The following is an 18,881-nucleotide window of genomic DNA, read 5'->3' as shown; positions in this document are numbered from 1 at the left end:
GAAAAGTAACTTTTTAAGTACATTAGGAGAAACATTATTGGTAAATTTGGTAAAGCCCAAAGATAAAGAAGGCGACCATCAGTTGTCTTGTCTTACAATTTTGAGGGATTCACATGAAAGGAGAGGTCGATGTTTGATGCTTGCTGGCTAGTTGTTGTTCTGTTTCTTCTTTTCCTTTCCAAGTATTGGACTTGTTCTGTGAGATATAAGTGAAAGTCCCATAGTTTTGCTACAACAAACATGTATATATCATAATCGAGAGTTGAAGTTTCTGGATATGGAAATAGAAAATGGATGCCACTAATTTCACATTTCACATTATAACCCATACCAAATTGCTGTGAACGCATTCAAAACTTTATTTTCAGCACAGCAAAAAAAAAAAAAGAAACAAGAGACAAAAAAGGGATATAAAGAGGGCTATTTCAACAATACCATATACCCCAGCAACCAATTTTGTTAAACTACCTTATTTATACATATATAGTTTTATCTCTCTTTCTCCAACATTATTGTTTCCCTCTTCTGTTCTTCTTCCATTAGCTTCTACTATAAACCGGTGCCGTGCTACAGTTAACGAGATCCCTCAAGCCCCAGCCTTGCTGTTAGCCAATTGCAGACCTCATCCATCTCTATAGGGACTGTGTAATGCCCAATCCTGAACACCCAAATCAACCAATACTTCAGATCATGCATGGTTTGTCAATTAGCAATGAGCTGTAATTACTGTTATTGCAGAAACATATGCAGTTACCCTTCATAGGTTTTAAAAGTGAGGTTTCGGAATCCTGCTATACTCAATGATTGGGCACATTTTTCTCCATTCTTGTAAGGGACAACATCATCACCTTCAATAGATATTATAGGAGGATCAGATCATGTTAAACATAGTACGGAGAAAGTTAATGCTTGTCCGCAAAGCCTTTGAACTGTGAGATGAAGTAGGTTGCAATATTTGCTTAAACGAGACATAAGACACTTACAGGTTCCATGGCTAAGCAAAATTGGCAAGGATGCAGCACGCCTTGCGGCTTCACTGGATACTTCTATTTTGTTCCTTAAGCCCCTGCCAAGCAAATAGCTAACTCATGCTTGCATGTCAAAGAAGTAGAAAACATGACATGAAATAGTTTACAAGTGACTTCTTGAGAAAAGTAATCCTGAAAGATGCCATACCTTGAACCTGGAAGCCATCCACTTAGTCCAACAACTGCCCTTAGGCTGATGGGGTATGGGTTGCCATTTCCATACCTTCCAAGAGCACAAGCGGTTGCAGAGTAGAGGGCCATTGCAGCACCCATACTAAAGCCTCCGATACCGACCTTAACTGTCATAACAAAGTTGACATGATGGTAAGAATTTAAAACATCAATTTATATATCGGCTTAATATTCTATACAGTTAACGAAATGAAACATTAGACGATGAGACAAAGACCAAAAGACTACAATCTGGGGAGGAGGATAAATAGTGCAAAAGATAGCATATTCCATCAGTAGTAAATGTTTATTTCTAACTCAAGTCTAAACTTTATTCAAAAATTAAGAACTGAAAAAGGGGTAAAAATTAAACTGCTACTTCATTTGCAGGTATTGATTTGAAGTTCAATTTAAAGCATCTTGTTTAGTTTATTGTTGAAAGAAATTTGTGTTAGAATCTTGTAGGATACATCTTTTTGTTGATAACAAAAATAAAGCCTTCGAAATACCATCAGATGGCTCTGTTGACAAGAAGTTTGCAATATGTGCCGCTGAAGCATCTAAACCTTCCCAATCATCCGGACCATCTTCTGAAAGCTCACCAGCATCAAACCCTGATGCAAGCAATTAAAAAAAATTATTATATCAGTGGCAAGCATTACAAAATAGTGCTTATTTCAAAACCAGATTAAAAGAACCAAAAATAAACTTACATGCAGTGCAAGGAAATCCCCCTAGAATGGCCACAGGACGAGTAGGAGCGGTGGGGCAAATCCATTTTATCTGAAACAATAGAATCAAGAGAAATATATAAGAATTATTTCTCTTGAACTATTCATGTCTGACATAGATACGGTTACAGGTACAGAAATGACTCTGCGAGAACTTTCTAGATATATGCTTCAAATCCACAACATTCATAACTGAATCAAAGTAACAGAGAAGCAATATGTGTATCAGAAAGTATCATTTTTAATTTATGAAAGCATCCTTACATTTGGTAGAGGAAGGCTTTCCAAAATCTGGGACCAGCTGCAACGCAACAGGAAGAAAGATTAGGATAAAAATGCTAGTTTTCTAATTGACTTTCTGTGCTCTATTCTCAGCTACACATGAAAATGCAACAGGAGATAAAGCTTCTCTATTTTTTTTTTTTTTGAAAAAGAAAATAAGGAAATAAAAACTTTCTCAAATACTGGGATGAGATCATAATATGAGGGCAGTAAGCATCCCAAAGGCAAAATAGCTGCAAATTTGCCACTCTTGTCCATGCAAGGTGATAAAGAGTAAAAAGTTAGTGATAAAAACCTGTTTTACCTTGAATCTGGAATTTGTGCTTTATTGCTGTGGGATTAAGTAAAAAAGAGTTCTAGAAACACAAATAATAATAAACAAACATGAACATCCTTTGCCAAAAAGATAAATAACATTTTGTTAATTTGGCATGAGAAAATCAAGTTAAATTTGTGGTCCAGCATCTATGAACATGGAATATACTCATTTTCACATCTAGAGGCTTTCCCAAATTGAGCTTAACACTCAGATGAGACAAATAAAGAAGAATAATATAATGAATATTATTATTTCACAGCTGCACTGCTTTCTCCAATCTCCATCCAACTTATTCCATTTAATAGTACAATGAAAAGAAAGCATAACAACTCTACAGTGAAAAGCATAGCATGATATGGCCCCTTATAAATAAATCATGCTGACATTCTCAAACAACTTTTCTTCTTTAATGATTCAGAAAGTCCAATCTTCTGATACAGGATTTTTGCTTAAATTCAAAAGGATGGCACAAAACTGTATGTCTGTATATGGTTCTCATGTTTGGGATGGGATGGTCTCGATTCAATGAATGAATTTTATAGAAAAAGTGATTGACACCCTGGTTGTCCCATATGGATATGAACTTGATACTAAAGGACACATATCATGCTTCTTCAGCAGATTGTTTGTAGTAAACCAAGTGACAAATGCAGGAGTTTTGTAAATCCAAAGATGGGTTTATTTGATAATCAAAAAGGCAATACAGCAACTGAATAATGAGAGGATAAAAGAGAAGCAATAATACCTAGAACCATTGTCGCCAAGGCCATGAAGCCAGACTATAGTTGCCTGGTGTTTTCCTTTTGGTCGAACAACATGCGTCCTTCCAAAGTCAAATGTCTTTCTAGCAGTTCCACTACCTAAAAAAATCGCACCCATAAAAGGTTAAGTTCAAAGAAGATAAAACATTAATTTGAGAACTTATAAATGAATCCAATAATTAAAAGGCATCATCAATCCCTATATATATCTGACAGAAATTAATGCAATGAGAAAAAGGAGTAAACACAAAGAAAGCAGCAAACCGGAGCCGACGGTCTGATATGAATAACTCATGTTTTTGTTTTCCTAGTACTTGTGAGAATGCAGTAAAGAGCAGGCCAAAGTATGAGGTGACACAATGAAGAAAACCCAGAAGGGGTATTGCCTATTTATAAGCAGGAGGGGCAATGTGAAAATGGAATAAAACAGGTGAATATTGAGTGCAGCTGGCTACAAACTCAGCCTAAAAATTGCCTAGAAAACTCAAAAAGGAGCGAAGGGAAGGGCATCCTTGAAAAGGAAGGCAAGGACAAAAGCAAATGATCTTTTCAATAGTAGAGAGAATCCAAGCAGAACAGAGCGCCAGCACTCCATCATCCAACCCCTTAATAGAGATTTGCAATATAGAGAGAATCTATGCTTGTGGGCAGTGGCCATACAATAAAGCAAAATCCCCTGCAACAACTCAACAGAATATTACTGAAAACAATAAAAAGAATAATCAAAATTTGAAAAAAAAATAAAAAGATAAATCTTTTCTTTCAATCATTTGTTTATGAATTCTTTGATGATTTGATTGATAACCATTAAGAATAAAAACTTAGAAAGATTTCAACTTCCATACATCCGTTCAAATTCATGGTATAATGGGAAATATACTGAAAGGTTCCATGACTCATGACTAGATACATACACATGTATACATGCGTACAGAAATATGTATAAACTAATTACATTCTCTTTTTTTGAGGGGGATTTTTCGTATATATTTTGTAAAGTTTGCTTTTTTGTTCTCTCTTTCTCCCTCTCTCTCTCTCTCTATATATATTAGTATTGTAAAGTCTACCAACCTCAATTTGTTTGTGGAAGAGACAGCAAGAAAAGAAAAGCATGTGATCCTCTATCTTCCTTTTCTGCTTGCCACCTTGATTTTTGGTTTGCTCAGTTCCCACCATAAAAGTTTTGTTTTCCTTCATATTTATGCAAAGGTTAACATGAATATATTGACTTTTAAAACAAAAGGATTTGTTATTTATTTGCTACGCTGGAAGCAACATAGCTGCTAAAAAGCCTATTTACTATTACTAATACCATTGAAAATTGCAGAGTTGCAGACCCACTATTTAACTGGTCTCATATTCATTCATATCAATGTTGTCTCTGAACCCGTGTTGTTCCATCACTTTTGTACCTAACAAAATGCAACCTCCAAAGAAATTTAGGTTTGGTGGATTTCATCCAATCCAACTAATGTCACGACACACATGCAAACTCTATATTTAACTGGTTTGACTAAAGGGGAACATATTGCTGACATGGCAAGGGACAATTGGTTTATGGTGCTGAATGCTCACATCTCATTACCTTATAGGTCAACTTTTCAGTAATTTTTTCCCCATGTTGTCTAAAAAAATATGAGGCCCAACTTTTTCATTGTCAACTCCTTTACCCCTACTTGCTACCAAACACTCATTTGGAGCAAGCATCAATATCAAGTATATATACATATTACACGCACTCACATTGGAATGATGCTTAATCTTTTGAGTTTAGTTCATTCATTCTTTAGGTTATTATGAGTGATAAACAACATATGCTGTTGGCACTACCTCTGTGTGTTGCCTAATTTATTACTAATATAAAAAGTCCGCTTACCTGATGTTTATAGGTATCGGATAAAGCTAGCTTGTTTATTATTTGATTTGAAATCTGGGAAAACCAATGGTTTTAACATCACACACACACATACATATATATATGTGTGTGTGTGTGTGAGAGAACAAAGAAAGGGGCTTTATTTGGAGTAACTTGTTTGTATAAAGCTATTTAAACAACATACTATTCTTTTTTTTCTTTTTCCCTTTTTTTGTCATTTCAAGCCATTTATATTCATATAAATGGGAGAAAACAGTTGTACATAAATATACATATTATATGTTTGTAACCATATTCATAGTTTTTGCATTTTAGATGCAAGGAAAAACAGAAATGAGAAAACTTAAAGTAGTACTATTGCAAAGCTGGATAAAACTTGGGGGAAGAAATTTCATATATATATACAAGGGCAAAAGGTAGGAATCTTTTATCAGGGACAGGATAAAAATAAAAATAAAAAGATCATGCTAAAAGGACTAAACTAAATTATTAATTTCTAAAAGGGGCTAAAAACAAAAATTCTCTATTTTATCGAAGAGGGCCCAAAGCCCTTGTCTGCCAGCTTTCGGTTCGCCCCGTATATCCAACACTCACCCAAATCTAGGTCAAAAAGCTGGTTCTCATGTAAGCATGGACTGAGCTAGCTCCACAACAGTTAGGAAAGATATAGAATTTATAGAAGGTTTAGGGTTCTTTTTGTCCTTAATAATTTAATTAGTGAATATAGGTTAAAAGATTAGTGATTGAAGGGTACCAACATTTTTCCAAAAATCAAAGTTGGGAGCAGTCAGGGGCAGACAAATGGAAAAGCTGCACATTTGGTACCTCTAAAAGAATAATTTTGCAATTAAGTCACTTTAGCCTCTTTGTTAAATGAAATTATATTTTTGGCCCTATTATAGATTAATAATTCAATTTAATCTCTTTTAACACAACAGTTTTTAACTTTGCCTCCAAAAATTTTGTGAATTTATCTCGACCCCAACACGATATTCCTCGCATGTGAACTAAGATATAGAATTAGTTCCTAAAATTAAATAGGAGATTGACATATCATATGTATGGGTTCTTTTTTATCTTTCTTAAAGAAAGATTGTGTTCATATTTTTATCTTTATATCTTATACATATATCATTTTTTGTAATTGAGTTATACCTACATTATATATATCTTACCTTCAGCATACTGTATTATCTTTTTTAATAAATATATATATATATCATTTGTTAAGATCAATACAACGAGAGAATCATAAATATAAGAAAAATTCACCCAACCAGCCTTACAAATTTGACAATCTAATTACATGCAAAAGGCATTGATGTAATATATAAACTGTGGGGCCAATTGCAAGTCTTTTCAGAAAGCAGAAGATAAATGATTCGAGAGGCTGCTATTCCATTACTGGGATTCACACTCTGCTGTTTTCGGGTTTGTTTGTTTGTTTTAAGTTTACAACCACAGTCAAATACTAAATAAAAAGAATAAAATCTATTTCTTATAGTACAAATGGATTAAGAATTAAAATAAAGTGTGGAATTAAGCAATTACATTACTAATATATCGTGCATTTTAAAAAAATATTTATTTATTTAAATTTTAGAAGTTTCAAGATATAAATAGTTTTAAATGTTTACACAAAAATATTATTTATACCATTAAAAATGAACACGGTTAACACAGTAAAAACCTTCACATTTGGACGAGGGATGGTCGGTTGTAGCTTAAATGTTAAAATTGATTTAGTGAGTCTTGCTAACCAATGTTCCCAGTGCAGTTTGTGAGATAAGTTAATGTAGATTATTATATCATTTCTATAATAATAATAAAGACAATATTGTAGCAAATGCTAACGTTAAACAATTTTATTATAAACTTAAATCTTGAGGAAGGAGATGTGATGGTGAAGACTTTAAATGGCAATATAAAAGCTTTAACCAGAAAGTGAGGGGATTTTTGAATCTAATTCCTTTTTGTCGTTGTAATCTCCAGCAAGTTAATATGAATAATAAGATATTGCAGAATTCTAGAGGAAAGACGGTTAGAATACACGTTGCAGAGAATATATCAGCCTTTCGTTCCTTTTTGGTTGCAAGAATATGAATGTCACTTTCTTCAGGTTTCATTTTCCTGTCCTTTGTTTTTGTTGTTTTTAGCTTCTAATCCATGCACGCTTTTGTTTCAGAGTGAAAGATACAAAATTGGTTTAGTGAATCCCAATGGGTTAATTTGATTGCAAACTTTTAAAATCAAATTAATTTACACATTAAATGATTTTAAGTTTTTTGAATGAATAGACTTGGTTAAATTATGATGGCTAAAAACGGATTTTAATTGGCCATAGTTTCAAGTAGGTTCATTTAACCAATATTTCATAATCATGTTGATGTAATTGAGATCATTTTGATTTAATTTAATGCAAGATGAACACACCCTTACTCAAAACTGAAATAGAAATATATAAATCTTCTTCACCATGATATAAAACCGTATTTAATAAAACTGCGTGAGATAACAATTCCCAACTGACAAGGACATTGATCTGAGCTGAGGGAATATTTTGGGTACTGACTGAGAGATGAAAAAGAAAATGGAGCATCTGATGAAAAGTTACCAGTGAATTTCAGATTCAATATTCCAAAGTTACGCCAGCAAAACCAGAATAGTGGTTTAACGCCAGCAAGTTTCTTTCACGAAAGAATGGAAAGGCAGCCATAGATTATTTGCCAACGCATTAAAAGTTCACCTAAGAAGATCCATAGTTCAAATAGACCACTGTCTCTAGATTGCCCCAAAAAGAAAAAGTCATACCATCTCAAATGTTGCGAGAGCAACTGCCGCCCAATTGGAATCAAACAAGACATGAAGATTTTAACATTTGAAGGTGCACTGTATACTGGACATCATTCCATCTTACTCCAATTTTATTCCAATAGGAACAACTGAGTTGCAATTAATGACGATCGTCTCCATGTCCATCCAGAGGTCCTCCAGGACCTACAACTTCCAACTGCAAAATAGCAGTGGAAATAGTTAGGAAAACCCTAAATGTGGGAAACAACCGAATTCTGCACAGGTTCAACAAGGCTGGAAGAGTAAGAATGCCATTTCATTCATTTTCCTAATTGCTTTAGAGGGCAATTGACTAAGGGAATGGAATGAAAGCGTCCAGGACTCGCTTCAGTCATAGCATTGGAGCCACAACCTTGGTTTCAAACTTTTGGGCTTTGGGTGGCAAAAAAAAATCACATAAGAGTTGTAGTTCCAATTACACCCTTCAGGTACGGTCTAGATATCTTAAAACATTTACAACTCAATCTAAAAGATAATTGTTTGTTGCATTCACTGCTCATATTAAGAGAATTACAGCTGAAGAAACCAGAATCCATATATATATAAGCTATTTATTGCACCAACTGGTTTTTCAACCATGCTAGTTGACTATAGCCCAGAGGCCTAACTGAGAATAATACTAATACTATTTATTTATTCCACAACTCCCCACATCATTAACAACTAATTCACAGTTTTTTGTGAATTCATGAATGGGCTAACAGAAACCTCTAAACTGGATATGGGTCCAACGAATACAAAGAAATTGATATTGGATGTGAAATCAAATATATCAGCTTAATCTAAAGACAAAATCAATGTTTTCTAATTCAAGATATCCACTCACCACAAAATACTGTGAACAAACTGGACACCCATGCAGCTTGCCTTTCTCCAGCCAAAACCAAACAACATCATGCTCATCCTCTGCATTTTTTAAACAGGTAAATCAAATGAGCTTCACTATTGTTCAAGCAGAATAGAAATTTTGTGAAATTATGAGGAAAACATACAAGAACAACCTTAGTTCGAACTTATACAAGCAAAAATAGAGAATTAAAGAAAGAAACATACCACCTTCACCTCCTGGACATCCAACTATTCTCTTGTCATAGTAGGACTTGACAACAGCAGGTGCTTCCTAGTTCCTACAGGCAGATAAATGATTTCTACCATCAAAAGTCAAGGCATCACTTACGATTTCATAAAGGTCAACATTTCCAGTTTCTAGAAGAAGAAAAAAAGGTGTTACACCATCAAATAGAGGCCCAAACTCAAATGGATAAATCTACAAAAGAAAATCATAGTTAGCATGATGAGATGCACATTAAAGTACATTGATGTAGTAGAAAGACATAGCATTAAACTTTAACACACTCAGAGAACAAAGCATTTGGTAGAAACACTTCTCTTCTCTGCACTGTATGATAATATCTGTAACAATCTAATGTCCAAGAAGTGGTAGAAGTATGATGTAGGACGCAAATTGAACCATACCATATTAATGATGCTCAAAAGTAAAATATAAACAGCCCAGGTTTGGCATATGGACTATTACATCTCAATGGAGGGTCAAGATCACAGTTCAACATCCCCCTCCTCTCATATCTAGTCTACTGGTGAGCAGGGCCCAAAAGTGAGAGGAAGAGAAAAAGAAAGAAGAAAAATAACCTTGCATGCAGAACTAAACCAAAGGACTCATATAAGTTATACCAGTAGGTGCTAATATTCATAACTTGAATAAAAAATGAATTAAAAGGCAATAGATTAAACAAAGGCTAACAGAAAATTGGAAGGCAATTCAAATAAGTTAACAACATCGAAAAGAGTGTGGCAACAGTACAAAATAATGCACCTGCTAACATCTTCTGGTATATAATTTACATGCATTATGAAAAACCAAATAACAGTTTTAAGTATAAATAGCTTCACGAAATATCACCATTAGTTAAAAGGCAAACCATCTAAATGGAAGTGCACAAAATTCCAAGCACTTGAAGCCATGTAGAAAATCACAAACAAACAGAATAAAAGAATGAATGCAACAAAGAACACAGCAGTAAAATTATTTTCACTATTTCAAACGCCGTCTGTCATTGTTTCCATATGATATAGTGCACATGGTCAAACACGAGTTCTTCTATTGTAATACACTTTCAAAGGCATTACATACTAACCTTTGTGCCAAAAGGACCGACAGGATTGTTTACATCTTCAATGATTTTCTTCCCCTAAAAAAGGGACAAAAAAAAAAGGATATCAAAAGTTAGTCATAATGTTTACAAGTTACAACAATATACTCGACAATTTGAATCAGACACCGGAAGAGGAAACATCACCTCAAGCTCAGCAGCAAGCTCCTCGCGCTCATGACCAGTGGCGATAGGCATTACATCCTCAACCCTCTTTTTTCACAGCAGTGTCCGCTATACAACCAATCCAATAAAAAACTAAAACAGGAAATCAATATCGGATACCCCATCGACAATATGCTTTTCAAATAAAGAACTAAACTCAAACTTCTATCTCCTTCATAATTTCGAAGCCCGTTAATTAATGATGATTTAAGATATTCATACAGATATAAATGAATATTTAAATTTTATAAGACTCTACCTAACGGATGCAATGCTTAAAACCAAAATGAACCGTTGAGAGTGATATAAGGAAATTAGAGTTACCTGACCCGGCAGCTAAGTGGCGAGTGAGGAGCGATGAGGAAGGCAATGGAGAAACGGAACATTTGAACTGAAGCAGCGGCGTTTTAGAATGGGATCGGCGTGGAACTGTGGTTAGGGTATTAGTTGTGGAATCAGTAGCCTTCTCCACATAGTTCTGAATTCAAAGATCTGAGGGTTTTAATTTTGGTGATCTAAGGTCACGCCCCAGCTTCTTTTGAGAAACATCAACAATAAAAACGATTTTATTTTGCACTTTCAGTGCCAAAAGAGAAAAGGGCAGATTCGGAAAATGTGGAAGCTGACATTGCCGATGATTGGGTTAACTGTATGTTTTCTTTGGGTTACGCTGGCTCTTGCAAACTTTCCGGGAATTTTGGGCTCTCGGTGCAGTTCGAATTTATAGGCTTGGTGAGGTTCAGGTGGGAAATTGCCACCTCAACAAAGGAAGAGATTTGGAGGCACATTAGCCTGGCTTGCGTTCCAACCCGGGTTTGAACTTTTTATTAAGACGGGGGTTTTAAGGAAGATTTTTATGTAAATCTAACTTTTTATTTGGGGTTTGTACGGTTTAGAAATATTATTATGATTTCTTTTTCTTGATAATTTATATATCTATTATCATATATGGATAGTTATCTTTCAAGTATGGATTTAAACTCAACTTTAATGAGAAAATAAAATAAAGTACTTAATAATGTATCTTTATAAATTAAGAACTACGAGATTGTTCTTTTTATTTTGGATGACATTTTTTTTTATCAAATTAAATTGTTTATGATATTTTAAAATCAGAATTTTTTAAAAAAAATATGTTTATTTAATGATTTTGAGTAAATGGTAAAATTTCTTCAAATCATTTTTTAAAAATTATTTTAATGAAGAAAATTCAATATAAATTATATTTATTATAAAATATTATATTTTTTTTTTGACAATCAAAATTTATTTTAAAATATACTAATATTTTACATAGACTTAATAAATCAATACCTAATTAGAATTTAATTTGAAGTTACATTAAAAAGTTATTATAGATAGTAAAAGACTGGAGCAAGAAGGGGTAAATAAGGTTAAGCGATCTTTAAAAAAATATTTTTATATTATTAAAATATTCATATTATATACGTAAAATATTTATTAATAAATATTTATAAAATGTAATAGTATAGAAAGTTCAATAAAATATTAAGAATGTTATTTAAAATTTTAAATTATTATTGATGTTAAAAAACTTAAATAAAAATATTTTATTAAAACAAATTATTATATTAATATTTTGTAATATGATTAAATATAAACATGTATGTTTAAGAACATTAACACTTCCAATAATTGAGATTAATATTTAATATTTTAAAATTTAAATTTAATTATTATATTTAGCTTTGTTTACGTTTTATATAAAAATTAAGTTAAATTCGTAACCAACATCTACTCTTTAATGGATCTACATAATATTAAGAATCAATTACTAGGCTTGCTCAAATTGATATATTAAGAAACTAAAAAAGACTTCCGTATAAGGAAACCTTTTTTGAGAAGGATTTGTCTTTTTCCAAAATGTGAAGTCATAGAAACCGTAGAATGTATATATATTGTAAATCATTGTTCATAAACAAGCACACTCTAAACTTAAACTTATTTATAAATCATTTAATAAACTGTTTTTATTTTAATTATCAGGTAATTATTAATATTTATATTTTATTATGCCATATATAAAGAAATGTGTTTATTTTTCCTTTATCTAAAATTGCTAACTTTTTTATTTATTACTAGAAATAATGAAAATATAATTAATGAAAATATAATATTTTGAAAGTAGAGTAAATTTAGATTGTAATGTTACTCCTAACGTAAGCAATTAGACGTTGCCCTCCACCAATGAACGGGCTCCCTAATTGGGTTTTTGACGAGTTCTGTTGGTAGCCAGCGTTGATTGTTAGGGTTTGCCATGGAGGCAACTTTTCTGTGAAGATTATTGGAAGGAACAGCCCACTCGAAGCACATCAATTTTGATTCAATGAATATTTAGGGGAGACATGTGATAAAAGAGCTTTTGTTTTAGATTCAATGAATTACTTTTCCTTCTGGGTTATGAATGAGTTTTATGTTTTACTCCAATTGCCTGAACGTGTAAAGATACTGGATAGTTCGCCGTATCGATGGTTGCTCCATTCTGATAGATATGGGTTATTTATGACGAGCTCAGATTAGACCTATTTATGGGCCGGGCAGCCCGACCCGATCCGACGGCCTGCTCAAAATATGAAAGAATTCGGGTAAAAATATAGGCCCGAAATATAGACTTGGGCAAAAAAATGAGACCTATTTAAAAAATGGGCCGGGCTCGAGCTTAACTTTTTTTGCCCAAGCCTGGCCCGAATATAATAAATATATATTTTTTATTTTTTAATTTTAAAATACTTTAAAAATATTTTTTTATTTTTTTATTTTAAAAATATTTTTTGTGTTTATTAAAAATCAAGCCGAGCCGGGCCGGGCTCAGACTTATTATTTTTTCACTTCAAGCCGAGCCGGACCTGTGCCTAAAAGGCGAGTTGAAATTTCTTTAAACCCGACCCGGCCCATGGACAGGTCTAACTCGGATTATGAAATTCTTTCAAATCGATGAGAGATGCACCTTAGTACCGGATAATCCACTACTTTATTAAACCACAGAGATTGGAGGGACCCGCACACCTGGACAAAGCTGACGTGGAAAGATCTAAATTAGTATACCGTAAAAAAGTATCCTCCACGTCATCAAAAAGGGAACTCACAACGACTATGAGTCCCACCATATACGAGACGACGGAAGTCACTCATCGACGCGTGACACCTAAAGATAAAAATGCATCACCGATCCAACGGTCTAAAATCAATATTACAAAGCACAATCAACTGTCTTTCCTCGAAACTGACACAAACACTAAACATAACCCAGATTTCAGACGAATATAATAAAAAAAACAACAACGCAGGATTCAGGATTTCCACATAGAGTTTCATTTCGACAAATTATTCTTACCATTAACCCAGCAATTATTAGGCCTCAATCACATACCGGCCAACCCGACGTATCGGACGCAAGACGAGACGCGATCGCCGAGTGGTACATCATATCGTGAAACGACGCGTTCTCCATTGTCTTCCTGCGAAGTTGCTTCGCTTTCTCCTCGGTGAAGCACCTGAGCGTGGATTTGGATCTGGATCGACCCGGATCTGAGTCCGATTCGGATACTTCGGGATTTCTCTCCGATGTGACGCCGATATGGCCATCGTTGAGGTAATCGGGGTTGGAGGACAACCCGAAGAGGGGAGCCCACCAGGAGGAGGAAGAAACAGGTTTTCTGCGACTTGGATCGGGTCTTTGAAGTGAACCGGTTGAGGCTCGGATCGGGGTTGAGAGGGAGAATGCAAGAGTTGTCGCCATGGAAAACAAAGAATTTCTCAGAGAGAGAGAGGTGAGAGCTTTTGGTAAATGAAGCAGAGGGGAAAAGACCACTATTAGGTCTTGTGGATAGAGATCGGGGAAACATCCTCTGCGGTCTACAAGGGTTAGGCTCGTTGGAACCTTTTGTGGTATGAGGGTATATTAGGCACAGTAGAAAAATCTTAGCCCTATGGTTGGTGGGTTACACAAGTATTACAGTCAGAATTGCTAGAGAATATTGAAGCTCTTGAAAAAAGGTGAAAAAGTGGATAAGATAGGACACGTGGACTGCATGGAAGAGCGTGCGGAGGGACTTATTTATTTTGGATTTATTTGTGCACTTTTTTTTATGGTAAGCTGTCAAAAAAAAAGTGCAAAATGGGGACTTGACGGAGTCGTCAAGGAAGGGATATTTTTGCCCCAAAAAGATTATTTTAATTTCCTATAAATTAAATATAATATAAATCACATTTCCAATCAATTATGAATTGACCGTTAAAAAAGTTCTTTTCATCTATTATTAGGATGAGAAATTTATTTCCTTTTCCATATTCTTGAATAGAGGTGTTCATGGCCGGGCGGTTCGGCCCGGCCCGATTACCCGTCTGAAATATGGGAGGGTTTAGGTAAAAATATAGGCTCGAAATATGTGTTTGGGCAAAAAAAAGAGGCCCGTTTAGAAAATGGGCCGGGCCTCGAGCACAACTTTTTTGGCCCAGACCGGCCTAACCCAAATATAATAAATATATATTTTTATTTTTAAAATACTTTTTTTAATTTTCTAAATTTTTTTTGGTGTTATTTAAAAAATAGGCATTGTCGGGCCCAGGCTTAGGAATTTTTCCCTGGGCCGGGCCTAGACAAAATTCAGGCCCATATTTTGACCCGGGCTAAGACTTGGACCGAATTTTTTTATGAGCCCGGATCAAACCCTGCCCATGAACACCTCTATTGTTGAATTTTATATATATTTTTATCGTGTTTTAATTTTTCATTACTCCATTTTTTCTCCTTATCTCACTAGGCCTTGGACACAATTGCGTGACTTGGATTGACAGGTCCTGATATCATTAAAATGGAAAATTATTAAATTTTATAAAGTAAATGAGATAATTTTAATTTGATTATTTTAAAAAAATTAAATCTATATATTTATTTTACTTTTTTATAAGAAAATGGAGGGTAAATTGTTCAAAGATTGAACCAAAAATCTGATATCAACAAACTTAACTTCAATGAAATCTTTCGTGTTTGTCCCATAGGTTTATTTGGCATTTATTTACTATTAATTTTGTCCTTTCAAATACAATTTCAATACATTTGGATTAAATTTTTATTTCTCTATAAGTATACTTCAATTTTTTATTTTTCTTCTCAATAAAATTCCAAAATTTTTAAATTCTTCTCTTCTTCTTTTTTTCACATTTTGCATAAAATTAAAAAAAAACATATGTATATAAATTATTTTTCTAAGTGAAGCCTTCTATTATAAAATAATGGAGTTCTTAGATTCATAATCCTTACACATTAAAATGATATAATAAATAAAGTATTATGTGGAGAAAATTTTGAAGATTTACAAGTATTTATTTTAAAATATTATTTATAATAATATAATTAAATTTAAATAAAAATAGTTTACTTAAAAGGCAATTTCCAAGCATATGAGGGTAATCCATCTTTTAAAAGATGAAGTTTGGATCCGATTCAGTTTGGGCCGGATATTGTGAAGGTCTTATTGGGAAATTTCATTCATCTCTTCTTATTCGCAGTCCAAAAGACAACCTCATTCATAAGCCTATTTTCTCCTCTTCTCTTCAAATTAACGTTATCAATTTCTCGCCTTTTCTTCCCAAGCAAAGCACATATTTTCCAACAGGAAAACAAAATTAATTAATCAATAAATAAAAACCCTAAGTAATTTTGGTGGAAATGTCGGGTAAAGGAGCGAAAGGGTTGATTACGGCTAGCAAATCCGCCAAAGACAAAGATAAGGACAAGAAGAAACCCATCTCTCGCTCATCTCGTGCTGGTCTCCAGGTTCCTCTCTCTCTCTGTCCCCCCGCCCCCGAGAGTTATTTTTCAGTTTGAATCAGCTTTTTCTTTTTTATTGCTTTTGTTTACGTGTATTAGATTTGTACTTATGAAGCATTCTCCAATTCCTGCCAAAAATATAGTTTCAGGTCAAGAAACGGAGATTTTTCTTTGTTAAGTTATTATCATGTCGATTTCCGTGCAATTGTTAATATTTATGTATTTATTTGAAAAGAAGGCTTTCTAAAATTACTAGTGGAATTATTTAAGCGGGAATTTGCATTAGTGTTTAGTTGTTTCTTTTTTAAATCTGCCTGATCTATTGCATCATATTGAAATGAATACTTTTGTTGCTACGTTAAGGCATAATTTTAAATATTGCCTTTTGATGCAAGTCCAATCGTCCTAGCACGTTTCTGTCCATTTTGATTTCTGGGTCCCATGGTCTTGCTAAATGCCCTCTATAATTAAAAGCTTATAGTTTTAGTTTTATTGTAATGGATGGCACTGAAGGTAGCCATTGCCTCTGTTGATGTTTGGATTGAGCGTATGAACAATTGTGCTTTTTGTGGATTACCTTCATTCATCAAAGTGATGTTAGTTGTTGCAAAGGGGACAGTGTTCTATGAATAATTATTGTCCTGAGTTCTGCCTTATTAATTGTCATTTACATGATGAGGGCCAAAAAAAGGGGGGGGGGGGTAAGCTGGGTTGGGGAGTTGGGAAAATTTGTTTATGTTGATAACAGTGGTTTGCCTTATCATCGAAACCTTCAATAGCGTTTTATATCTGTGTGCAATTCTTATGGGGAAATTTTTGTGAATAATGGTTGAGAGTATGTTTTGTAAGAATATCTACTTTATAACTTTTGCTTCAATTCAAATCACTAGGTTTCAGGATATGCTGGTTTAAATTCCTCTTATCTCCCATTTGGTTTGTTTTATTTACTGTCTGATATCATAATAGTTGCTTTAAGTTTAGCAAATTGGTTTTTTGAACATAAGATATTTTTTTGGTTTCTCTTGCTTCTCTAATGTTAATTAAAAGAGCATGAGGTACACAAACAAAATAGCAGCTTTGACATTATCATTAATGAAGTTTGTGGGCAATTTTATGGAGGACCGATGTACAACATGAATTTTGCTTGCTCCCTATCATGGCTTAGTTGGTTTTGGGGTACCTTATGGGAACAACTAAAATGAACAATTTAGTTATTGCTTTGGTAAAACTATCTTGCATTAGTAAAAGTACATATAAGGTTGAATTTATTAGTGATAGAAATATTTTCACAGGGAAGGAGAATGCATTTTACTTTCGTAGTCTAGATTAACAATTTATTCCAAAATTCAATTTGTGGATGGCCATTATATGATATGTTCTGGCAAAGGAGCGTTAAGAGTCAGTTGTTGGAAAATAGGCTTAAACAATATAACCACTTGTTTCATTGAAATTTTGCCCAGTAAAGCCACATGATAAGCGATTTTGTGACCATACTAAAAGTAGCATTCTGTTACATAAAATCTTTGCAATTTCGAAGATGTCCATATTGTTGAAGAACATTAAAGGGATGCCTGTTAAGTTCTTGTCAATAGTGATAACTGATATGTGTGCTAGTTGTATGAGATTGTCTTATTCCACATTGAGAGCTCTTAACTCGCTCCACCTTGATATTGGTTTTGCTATCCTTTCAGACTCATAATTGTTTTGATCACCCTCTACTATCACCTAATACCCTGAACTTGTGCTAATTGGTTGTATTTTTTATAAATTTTCGATAGACTAAGTATTGCTAGGAAGCTTTTCAATGGATGTTTTAGTACCTTGAACTTGCCTTTCTTCTCAACTAAATGTAGCTGTTTTTTTTTTTTATGGTTAATGAGTTATGAAGTCTTCCAAATCAGCATAAGTTTCCACGTTTGAAGTAAGGCTGTATTCTGCATCTGTTTTGCATAAATTGGGTTTTTTGTATGTGATCGAGGCATAAATCATCATCTTTAAGATGGAAGATAGACTGGATATTTCATTACACTTTGTTCTCTAGTAGATGTACAGTTAATTCCTTGAAGTTATAATGAGATGATTCTTATTGTATTGTATGCACTCAATGTAGTTCCCTGTCGGTCGTGTCCACCGTCTGTTGAAGACAAGAGTTAATGCACATGGAAGGGTTGGAGCAACAGCTGCTGTATACACTGCTGCCATACTGGAGTACCTGACTGCAGAGGTGCTAGAACTGGCAGGTAACGCAAGCAAAGATCTGAAGGTTAAGCGTATAACGCCTAGGCATTTGCAGCTTGCAATTCGGGGTGATGAAGAACTTGATACCTTGATCAAGGGAACCATAGCAGGGGGTGGCGTTATCCCGCACATTCACAAGTCGCTTATCAACAAATCCTCTAAGGAGTAGTGTATGTTAATTGGTTTCTCTGTTGGCTTTTGTTTGTAGCCATATTAAGCTCTGAAAAATGTTTTTGGGGCCTGCTTGTTTCTGGACAAGGTGGATAAATTGTTTTCGAGTAGATAATTATGGAAAATTTAAGGATTTGAATTAGAAAGATGGCTTCAAGTTGCGATTCTAATACATACCGCTGATATGTTTTTATGGATGGATTCAGAAACTAGTCATTACTGTTATCTGAGATTCATTTCTTCAATTTTATTCATTGATCTCCCTTTGCTCAATTATTCTGCCATACCATTGCCCAACATTATTCTACATGTAAGAGTTAA

General features: G+C 33.9%; 3 protein-coding genes and 1 pseudogene across 3 annotated transcripts; 1 reads left to right on the top strand and 3 right to left on the bottom strand.

The window, feature by feature from the left end:
* Positions 1–284: 284 nt before the first annotated feature.
* LOC121217700 (acyl-protein thioesterase 2) lies at positions 285–4,308 on the bottom strand. The gene is made up of 9 exons (XM_041093678.1): positions 3,557–4,308; positions 3,277–3,391; positions 2,195–2,231; positions 1,913–1,982; positions 1,709–1,813; positions 1,177–1,327; positions 984–1,066; positions 755–848; positions 285–658 (listed from the first exon to the last, which is right to left on the bottom strand). The coding sequence occupies exons 1-9, from the start codon at positions 3,585–3,587 to the stop codon at positions 574–576; spliced, it is 771 nt and encodes a 256-aa protein (XP_040949612.1). The 5' UTR covers positions 3,588–4,308; the 3' UTR covers positions 285–573.
* A 3,463-nt stretch (positions 4,309–7,771) lies between these two features.
* Positions 7,772–10,841, bottom strand: LOC107906475 (uncharacterized; annotated as a pseudogene).
* Positions 10,842–13,530: 2,689 nt separating this feature from the next.
* On the bottom strand, positions 13,531–14,609 carry LOC121217699 (uncharacterized). Its single transcript, XM_041093677.1, has one exon. It carries the CDS (start codon positions 14,115–14,117, stop codon positions 13,737–13,739), a length of 381 nt encoding a protein of 126 aa, XP_040949611.1. The 5' UTR covers positions 14,118–14,609; the 3' UTR covers positions 13,531–13,736.
* A 1,203-nt stretch (positions 14,610–15,812) lies between these two features.
* Positions 15,813–18,805, top strand: LOC107906473 (probable histone H2A variant 3). The gene is made up of 2 exons (XM_016833469.2): positions 15,813–16,157; positions 18,262–18,805. The coding sequence occupies exons 1-2, from the start codon at positions 16,050–16,052 to the stop codon at positions 18,556–18,558; spliced, it is 405 nt and encodes a 134-aa protein (XP_016688958.1). The 5' UTR covers positions 15,813–16,049; the 3' UTR covers positions 18,559–18,805.
* The last annotated feature ends 76 nt before the right edge of the window (positions 18,806–18,881 follow it).

Source organism: Gossypium hirsutum, chromosome D05, assembly GCF_007990345.1.
Source record: "Gossypium hirsutum isolate 1008001.06 chromosome D05, Gossypium_hirsutum_v2.1, whole genome shotgun sequence".
Taxonomy (NCBI): Eukaryota; Viridiplantae; Streptophyta; class Magnoliopsida; order Malvales; family Malvaceae; genus Gossypium; species Gossypium hirsutum.
This window is presented reverse-complemented; position numbering and strand designations above follow the sequence as displayed.